The sequence below is a fragment of the Cryptomeria japonica genome, chromosome 9 (assembly GCF_030272615.1).
Source record: "Cryptomeria japonica chromosome 9, Sugi_1.0, whole genome shotgun sequence".
In the NCBI taxonomy this organism is placed as follows: domain Eukaryota; kingdom Viridiplantae; phylum Streptophyta; class Pinopsida; order Cupressales; family Cupressaceae; genus Cryptomeria; species Cryptomeria japonica.
Window position 1 is genome coordinate 463828618 of NC_081413.1, and position 10319 is coordinate 463838936.

Here is a 10319-nt window from a genome sequence, read left to right on the forward strand (position 1 = left end):
GGTTCCACCGTCGGTGTTGCCACCGCACGGTGGTGCTACCGTACGGTGGTTACACCGCACGGTGGTTCCACCGTCGGTGTTGCCACCGCACGGTGGTGCGACCGTACGGTGGTTCCACCGTGGCTTTCTTCTCCTTTTTTTCCCGTACGGTCAGCTGACCCGTACGGCCATACTTTTTTTCTTTTTTCTTTTTTCTTTTTTTTTTTTTTAAATTTCTTTCTGCTAGAGAGTCTTCTGTTGGGGTCCCCTGTCTCTGAGATTGCCCTTCATCCTTCTCGGCTTTCCTCGTTCGAGAGTCTCCTGTTTTGGTCCTATACCTGGCGAGTCGCCTGCCCGGCCTCTCGAGTCCCCTTCCATCCCCTCGGGTCCTCCTCCGGACTCCCGGATGTCCTTCCAGTCTCTTGGATCCCCTGCGCGCTTCGCGTGGTAGGGTTTCAATTTGGGCCTATTGGTGGCAAGTTTATTTTCCATGGCCATCCGAAGACCTGGAACCACAAATTCTACAGGGACCACGACCTCCTTCCCGTACATAAGAAGAAGAAGGATAATAAAGATTTTGAAGGCTGCGGCCTTCCACACAGGGTTCCAATCGGTGCCGACACTCTTCGGATTATTTACGTCGCCAGGGTTTGGGGCGTCTCCCTTCCAATATTCTTTGTATTCCGGCAGGTACACCTCTGTTGGTTGCTCTGGTTCCTCTACTTCGAGCCTGTAGCTTTGGAACATTTCGTAATCCTCCATTTGCCAGTGGAAGAGCCCGTTAGTCGAGCATACCTCATCTTCAGAACATCCCTCCAATTCTAGCACCCCTTCACTGTTTGGCTCCATCGCGTTCTTGTCCTTACTTTCATCGGGACCCCCTTCCCCTTTATTAGAGTCCTCCGAGTCGGAAGAGGCGAGCTCTTCGCCGACATTTTGGGTGTGTAGGTCAATGGTATATTTTCGCCCTCCCTTCTCCATGGAAAGTGTATTTTTCTTCCAATTGTGGTTTACCCTCGCGTTGATCAACCACACTCTCCCCAGGATGGCGTCATAGCCTTTCTTCTTCGAGGGAATAACCACGAAATCTAACAAGAATGGTTGCGTACCAATTGTCACTTGCTGGGCCATCAACAGGCCGAGTGGCTTAATGCCGTGTTGGTCCGCTCCCACCAGGTTGAATGTGGGTGGCCACAGGGTGGGCTTCCCCAGCCGCTTCCATGTTTCTTCTGGTAGTACATTCACCCCAGATCCACCGTCCACAATGGTGTCCTTCAGAATGGTCCCACGGATACCCATTTCTACCACAGCTGGGTGTCTACCACTGCTCAAGGCTAGTAACATCGGGTCAGTCGAAGGGCTGATGGAAACCTCCACCTGTGGTGTACTCTTCGTAGCGGTGGCGGGAACCCCTACCTGTGGTGCACTCGACGATGCGGTGCTTTGCACATTGGTGAGGATGGCAATCCTCAATTGTGGCATAGAGTCTAGAAGGTCTTTTACCTTTATCGGCACCTCTATCTGCAAGATTTGCTCAATGATGTTATTTTCCGCTTCCGTACGGAATGATGTACTCGCCACCTCGTTGTCCCGTCGTTCGGTCGTCATCTCACGTTCAATATTGGCCTTTGCCTCCCGTAATCTCTCCTTCTCCGTACGGGGGTCGGGATAAGTGGCTTTTTTCGTCTGGGCGCGGGTGATCGCCAGTACTTCTTTCTCACCAGTCTTCTCAGCCTTCTCAATGTTGAGGAGATTAACCCCTGCCTGAGGGCAATTTGCGTCCTCATGGTCGCCTGGCCCACACCAACGGCAGAGGTGCTGAGGGGTGGCTTCCTTCATGCAATCACGGGCGAAGTGCCCCCATTGATTACAGGCCCTACATTGGATAATTGGCCGGCCCTTGGCGTCATACTAGATACGGCTTCCGTTATTGGTATTGTTGCTATTCCTTCCACCGCCGCATCTGTTGTCTCGGTATCCTCCAGATGATGCATTATTGTTTGCCTCCGATGTGGATGGCTGCTCCTGCGCAAAGAGCACTTGCTGGTTACGTGCCTTCAAATTGTATGGACATTCCTTCGTAGAATGCCCCATAATCTGGCAGATGTCGCAGAATGCCTTCTTGGGACAGGCACCTTTCGTGTGGCCACTCTCCTTACACTCCGTGCACCATAGTTCATCGTCCTTACTTGTAGTCCCCTTCATTGTCTTAAATTCTTTTAACATCCTTTCCATATCTTTTTGAAGGGCTGTGACTTTCTTCCTCGACTTCTCGTCACTACTACTTTCTTCTTCCGATGTGTCATCATCTTCAGATGATGATGAAGATCTATTCTTCTTCTTTTTGGCCATCTTATTTTCACTTTCCAGGTCCATGGCCCGGTTGTATGCGTCGTCGTAGGATGTTGGAGGCACAATTTTCATCTTCCGTCGTAGCTTAGGGTTCAAACCCTCGACAAACCACCTCTTCTTCAAGCCATCGGCCGGTTGGCTTTCCATTTTCCCGACTAACTCTTTTAGTCGGCGCCCGTACGGTCTCCTTCTTTCCTTGCTTTGTTCCGTAGATTTCGGAAACTATCTCGTTATCATCCCGAAGAAGCCAGAATTCCTTCTCGAATGCCTTCTTCAATTCATCCCACGTAGTTACACTGGTTTTATCCAAGTCTGCATACCAGTCAATAGCCACTCCTCTCAGTGTGGCGGGGAACTGCTTCATCCATTCATCCTGGTCAGTCACCCCGTTGGCTGTCCAGATGGTTTCGCATGTACGGCAATGCCATGCGGGATCATCTTTGCTATCCCCGTTGAATTTGGGTAACTTCTGTTTGGTCGCCATTGATGGAAATCGTCTACTTGGAGGTGGTTGTGGCTGTGTCTGCCCTCCGGTGCTGCTCCCTCCGATGCCGCTGATGCCTCCTGTGGTGGTGACCAAAGGTACGGTGTTCTGCCTTATACCTACCGTGCGGTTAACTTCCCCTTCGTCGTCACCCGTGCCAGGCTCCCTTCGGTGATCCTCCCTTTGTGGCGCTTCGTCGTCACCCGTGCCCGGCTCCCTTCGGTGATCCTCCCTTTGTGGCGTGAGAGATAAGTTTTTGAACCGATCTCGAGTCTCTTCAACTAGTTCTCTCCGTAACCTAGTTTCCTCCAGAAACTCTTCAAGGCTTCTCGCTCTACCGTAGTCTGTCGACGCGTAGAAATTCCCCTCGGCTTCTGCACCTTCCGTGACACCTCCTTGGTTCCCTTCGGGCAACCCTTCGGCAGGTCGTCCTTCGGCAAGTTGCCTCAGCCTCCGTCTACGTTCTACACATTGTTCCAGAATCAAAGCCTTCTGCGCAGCCTCCCACTCGTCGGTTTCTAATTTCTTATTTCTGTCTTTATTCAGTAAATTGGGCATTAATTGTGGTACAATTTCATGTTTCTCAACACATAAATCAAAACACAACACGTCTTTATTAATTCATTCTTTTGTATACAATCAACAGTGTTCTTTATTTCTCTCCTTTCACAATTTAAGGATTATTTGTCCTTCGTCGGTCTTCCCTACGTCCGTCATCCTGGCGCTCATGAAATTCTCGTAAAATTTGCTGTCGTCGGTTCTCCGGGTTTACTTCACCAACGGGTAGGCCCATTGTGTCTGTGCGCCATCCGTGTCTTCCGTTCCTGAGTTCGTCTAGGCAACGGCGCCAAATGTTTACCTCACTGGGTAAACAGGAAGAATACAGAAATCGAACAGCAATGTACAATGCAATTATAAAAGAAGTACCAGAATAAGCTTTCCATTAATGTCAAAGGATGTTCATATTATATCCGTTGTCAACAATACATGTGACAAGACTAACATTACCTGTCCCCCAACACCCGGAGGCGGTACAATATATGACAGCCGAAGGGGTGCGACACAACCGTCGCGACTCCAACTACCTACCCGTCGGCTAACTAACTGACCGCCGTAACTCATTATTACCGACAACAACATAAACATAACATAATGATTATTCCCGACAACATTATATTGTTTTTACTGCACAGATTCATTTGTTGAGTACCTTCTTGAGAGTCCTGAGTTTCGAGAGGGTCCGTTTGGAGCCACCAAGGATACTCTAATTCGAGGTTCTCTCGCCATCAGGCGTGGTGTGGGAGTAATTGTAGATACTATGACTACAATGCTTTCTGATAGAGATTTTGTGATTGGGTTTGCAGAGAAGGTTACCAGAGCCCCTACCCAAGTAGCTATTCAAGATCAGAAGTTGGAGTCGTCTCTTGATTCCAATATTGTTAGAGATGAGCCCTTGATCGAGGTTGGAGTGTTTTATTGCAACTTTACAGTGACGAACGCTCATCATTTTCCTTTTGATCCACAAGTGGATGACCTGATGGTGTGTAGGTGTGGATTGGCTTAGGGATTATATCATCCCTTGTGGGATGGAGAGTTACCATTTTCAGTAGATGGAACTAGCAGTTGCAAGTACCCGACTCAGTTGATTGTTGGTGGCTACTTGCTCAAGCAGTGTTCAGTTTCCCATCATGTTGATGTGTATCGTTAGTAGTCTCATTTCAAGTTCTCATGTACATGATTTGTCTCAAATGCATAATTCAGTTGCGCATGTGTTAGATGATATGTTTGGCAGCTTATCTTGCGCAATTTTGGGAAGCAAACATTGTCAGTTTTTAGAGTTGCTTCCACTTGATGTTCATGTTCTTGTGACACCTGTTGTTGAGGTTGATTTAGTTTGGCAGGTCTTGTTAGTTGTGCCCTTGGTGTGGGCATTACAGGAGTTGGTTGGTAATACCAGGGACATTACACAGGTCTTCATTTGAGATCTAGGTGGAGGAGTTTATTTGCAGTTGATATTGCTTGGGGACAAGCAATTTCAGGAGGGGCGAACTGTAATGTCCCCATTTTAGCAGACATGGTTTTTTGGTGATTAGCCTATCATTCTGACCCTCGTAGGCTAATGAGTATGGATAGAGGGTCTCCCAAGGCTTGTATCAGCTCCAGAGTTCAGTGTGTTTTGATCTGGCTTTCGTTTGGTATCATTTGGACTTCATTTGCTATACTTACTATTTATAGTAAGTTTGAGATGTTAGAGATGGACCCCTTCTATTTTTAGTAAAGGGGTATGGTCATATGCAGCTTCATCATGTCAGCTCCCAGCTCAGACAGCGTTTAAAAATGTTGAGTATTAATGGAGATATTAATGTTTATTTAGTTTAAATAAACATTAATGTTTTGAGCTTATATTATTAAGTTATAATATAATTTTATATTATAACTTAAGGGTCCAAGTATCATTAAAGGGGACCATTTAATTAATTAATTGTGGCTCTTTTACCAAGGTGAAATATTAAATGACAAAGTGAAAATATTATATCATTAAATGTCATTTAATATCTTTAATTGATTTAATGCCTTATTGGAGAAAATCAAACCTTCATGGGAAATATATATATAAGGCTTTTGAAAAGAAGAGAAGGGGGATTGATCATTGTTATTTTTTATGAGAAGACTTGTCTCTTGGCTTTGGAGAAGAAGTTGGGGTTTCTGCAGCTTGTCCAAAGTATCGGCATTGGAGAATGTGAAGACTTCATTGCATCAGCAATCTGAGGGTGTGAGATATTCATCTGAAGTTGCTCCTAGGGTTGGCTTCATCCAAAAGTTGACATTGTGTTGATTGGAGATTTATTTTCAAATTTATTGGCATAGCTGAGGGCATATGTATATGGCAGACTGAGAACATCATACAGAGGGTTTATTTGCTATTACAGTGTCGCGCTACAGTAAATGCTACAGTACCTTGCCAATTTTGTGGTCTTTGTGGAGACCAAATTGGAGATGTTTGTTCAGATTTATGATGAAGATTGAATAAGGAGTCTTTGGCTGCTTCTTCTACATTCTGCAAACCCCTGTAGCCGCCTTCATCACCTACAGATTGGGGTCGATTGATATTCCAAGTGACATTCAACATTGATCAGCCACTTAGCTTTCATGCCAACTATTTGCTTAAATGCCTAATGGCTGTAGGTGTACTTTGGGATGCACGACAAGTGTTTGTCTTAATGTCTACTAGCTGTACAAGTTAATTTCAGTCATTCCATGTGTGTGTAAGGTCTAAAACAGCTAGCATATCATTTCTATAACAACTTTGCATTGTTAGAAGCTTTCCATAACTTCATTTGCAGCCTACAAACCCAAAGAAGACAAATAAAGAATTCACTACAGCGGCTTCAAACATTGTATGCCAAGTGTTTGACAATATTCCTTGGGGTTCAAATAAGCGAAACAGGGTCAGATTAGCCAAGGGATATTACACTACGCCTATTTGTTGGTGAAATCAGAATTGCTCCTTACGAATCTTTGTGCCTATTCCGTTTTCTGACTCGATGCTGCTTTATTAATAACTAATTTTCCCTTTTTTGTAGATACAAATGTTGTTCTACTTCCTGCCTTTGATTAACCTCCCTCTTCTCACACCAGTCTGCTGGTAATATTAGATTAAGTTTTGCTCCCTTTCTGCTACAAATCTGCTCTTTGGAATAGGAATAACATGCAATCATTGGATGCCTGAATAATCCACAAACACCTCTTATTTATACCTTTCAAATAACACCTCTTCCTCAAAAGTTGCAACCCTTCTAAACATGTTGGCTAGGTTTAAATATATAATTTATTATTATTTCCAAACCCTTTCCCAAAGTTGGGCGCTCTAGCAAAATATATTTAATTTAAACACCAACAGGTCAGCTACCAGCACAGCATAATTTTAATTTGTTTTAAAAGACAAATAGGTTGGCCCTCATGTTTCATTGCCTAAATTTTATTAAAGCTGCATTACATTGTTGCCCTAGGTCGACCCTAACTTCCTTCTACCCTAGGTCAGCCCTAACTTCCTTCTGCCTTGGTCGGCCCTTTACCCTGCCATGCATCGCCCAGGTTTAGGTATTAATACTATTGCAATTGGTTTGTTGAAGTCTTCATGGTGGGGACATTAAATCTCTTCAAGGTGACTCCCATCGAAAAATGTAAGTTAGTTGTCAATTTGTTTGCAAACACATTTGAGTTTAACAACTTGGAGGTCGCATTTAGAGACAATTACTAGGGCACTAAAGCAAGGAATTAAGCATCCATCTCATAGCATCATTCTAGAGAACATTTAGAGCATCAAATCATAGAGCATTCTAACTTGGATCAACTAATACTCCATTAGGCATTTCACACATCAAATGTCTTCAATCTTTTCATATTGTTGTGAAAAACAACCAAAAAGAGGTCTAAGGCACAAGGAAGCCCTAAACTTCAAACCTAGCTCAACAAACACCACCTTGATCCTAAATCAAATATGACAATAGAGGTATGAATTTAAAGGCAAGTGACCATCACAAACAAAATCATAGCATGCATGAAAAATTCATGCGTGACTTGGAAAGAATCGAACACAATGTTGTGTGACTACAACACAAGTTATAGGGAGTTATTGGCTATAGGAGTCATTATTGAGATCTCATTTCTAGAGTTCAAGATCAATCATCAAGCACAGCTGCACAATCCAAATCAACAACATCAACTGTTGCCACTATCAAGAGCTAAGCATTTTTAACATACTATTTACTTTGTTAATTACTTATCACGTTATTATACCTAGCTCTCTATACTTATCATGTTAATTAAAGTACATTATTGATTTTCCTTTGTATCACTAGATGGATATTTGGTTAAGGGTGTGTTTATTCCCTCTATGCTTTTCTCTTCACCATTTGATCAAATTCTCCTATATATTATATTTAGTCTTTTACAAATAATCATTACATTAACTATATGTAAATGTGTCTACATATTTAAACTATAATAAATGCAAGTATTTTGTTGCTCTATAATTATATTTTATTATATCCTCTTTGTGTGTGTGTATATATATATATATCAAACACCTTTCATTGGTCGGGAGCCTGTAGAAAAAGACAAAGACCTGCCTATGGAGGGGTAGAGCAACTTTGATGACAGGGACCACACCCCACCCCTAGTAATGTTATTTTTTTAAAATTAGATCTATTGTTCTAACTTTGGTTTTAATAATACCGTCTAATTCATTAAAAAAATATCACCACAAGTATAACAAAGGTTAAAAAAATCAATGCATGTGGACCCAAAAATGGCTAATATTTATAAAAGTAAATAAAGGTATTCTCTTGACGTAACAAGCTTACTAACAATAGCAAAATATTGTCACTAATAATGTGAGGGTTCGAGCCATACCAACGCTCCACCACCAATTGGGCTCAAAAATAGTCGATAGTGGCACAGATTGCTCATGTATCTACTTCCATTGGTACGCTGATAACTCTATTGCTGTTTAAAAAAGAAGGCAGCTCGAGAATGCTTCTAGTGTGGGGGGGAGGGTGGCTTGACTTCTAACCAATTGTTAAACATCTTTCGCGTTCTAGGAAATATGTTCATTGATTCATACTTTAATTCTCTTCAAAATATTTTCCTTAAGATTTTAAGTTTAGATACATAAAAATCCTTTCTTTTAAGTTCCACATTAAACACTACCATTTTTTTCATTTTACGATATTCTTTGATTTTGGGCCGCCAAAGTGTACTTTTTTATGACAGGTGACACACTTATAGTTTCACCGAGCAGGATCGTTATCTTACTGACAATCCACCAGGCAGACTCAAGTCTATGTTTTTCAAATATGTATCTATCTGGCAATTTTTTGGCCCTTTTTTTCTGACATGTGACACACTTTATCACAGTTTCACCGACCAATTAGCAGGCCCACACAGTGTATATTTTTCAATTATGTATATGTCTAGCTATTTTTGGCCATTTGTGGGCACTGACATTCTGTTTGGCAAGGATGAGTGAGGTAGCTTGCTCACAAAAATTGTGCATAAAATTCAGAAAATCGTTAGTAAATCTAACCTCACGCATGGCGGCAGGGTAAAGAAGCTCGGGCTTATCTCCAAGCGTAAACAGCGCCTCGCTGCAGCCCACATCGGCTCCTTTTCTAGCAATCCCAACAACTTCCTCCGCCGTCATATATATTTTCTGCCCTGACTTTGGGGGCAGGGAAAACGTGCAATAACCGCAAAAATCTCTGCAAGCTCTGGTTAAAGGTATAAATACTTTAGGTGAAAATGTAACGACATTGGAGTCTGCTCTCCTATCTCTGACTGCAGCCGCAGCAGATGTGAGTAAATTGAGCGGTGCGTTGCCTATTTCCCATAGAAGGTCCTCCTTTGGATGTTCACCCAACGAACAATCTTTGATTTTTTCGAGAATTGTAGGGTCGAAATTTTTAAAGGTGCATTTTATGGTGCCGCTGCCTCTTCCATATACTGAGTGCTTCGAGATGGATGGAGAGAAGGAGCGGGGAATCGAACCCGGCTTGCTGGTGAGTAAGGTTACCTGCATTGTTTCATACAAACGTACAGCAGACCAAATTTGGTGATACTAGCAGTGCTAAATATTATGTGCAAGCAATGAATGCCGTGATGGTCATCATTTTTCGTCCATTTTGTGTTGAGAGGAAAAATGGCGGGAACATTTATTATCTTACTGTATATTTAAAAGTTATCGGCGTTTTGCGTAGACTCGGGGGAACATTTATTATCTTACTTTATGAGAGTTCAATTTTACATATGATTTTCATAAGCCGAAATTCTAAATTTATTTCATAAGTAGAAATTTTTAGTTTATTTTGGTTATTAATGGTGTTCAATTTTTCAAGCAGGTGGAGTTGGTGGTTCATGATAAGCAATCTTTTTAAATTGTATTTTTAAAAGAAATCTTTAATAATAATTTTTCATATAATTTTGGAAAAAGAATAAAAATAATTTTAAAAAAGGAAAAAATTGTGGAGCCCCACATCATTCTTTTCAATAGACATTTACTATCTAGTCTCTTATTTTTTAAAGTTTATTTTCAGTTTTTAAACAATAACTACTCCACTAAAATAGGGAAAGATTTCAATCTATCATTTTCCCTTAATTAAAAATTTATGTGGAAGCACTCTAGGTGCTTAAATTTAATAGAAATTGCACTTAAGCAAGAGCATGGGGACACAAGGTTGTTCTTTACTTGAGAACTCACTCTCATCAATTCCCATGAGTGGTGAAAAAGGTTACTTGAGAACTCACTCTCGTCAATTCTCATGAGTGGTGAAAAAGGTTGAAAGAAACTTGTGAAGAAAGGTGTGTATATTTTGCACTTCTCAAGCAATTGAATTTGACACACTTTATCTTGGAATGTAATGTCAATAGAGACTTTAAAGACAATATGAGGTTATTGTTTACTTGAGAACCCACATCAATTCCCATGAGTGGTAAAGTAAGTTGA

The 10319-nt window shown here is 41.9% G+C and overlaps 1 protein-coding gene across 2 annotated transcripts in view; it reads right to left on the reverse strand.

Annotated features, from left to right (window-relative positions):
* Window positions 1–9489, reverse strand: part of LOC131072039 (uncharacterized) — a 354982-nt gene extending 345493 nt beyond the window's left edge. Inside the window, exon 1 of one of the 2 annotated variants that reach the window (XM_059211052.1) lies at window positions 8904–9489. In XM_059211052.1, the coding sequence (XP_059067035.1) occupies window positions 8904–9395 (492 nt within the window). In that variant the 5' untranslated portion in view covers window positions 9396–9489. The remainder of the gene's footprint in view (window positions 1–8903) is intronic. The other variant, XM_059211051.1, reaches the window with a different exon arrangement.
* Window positions 9490–10319: the final 830 nt, after the last annotated feature.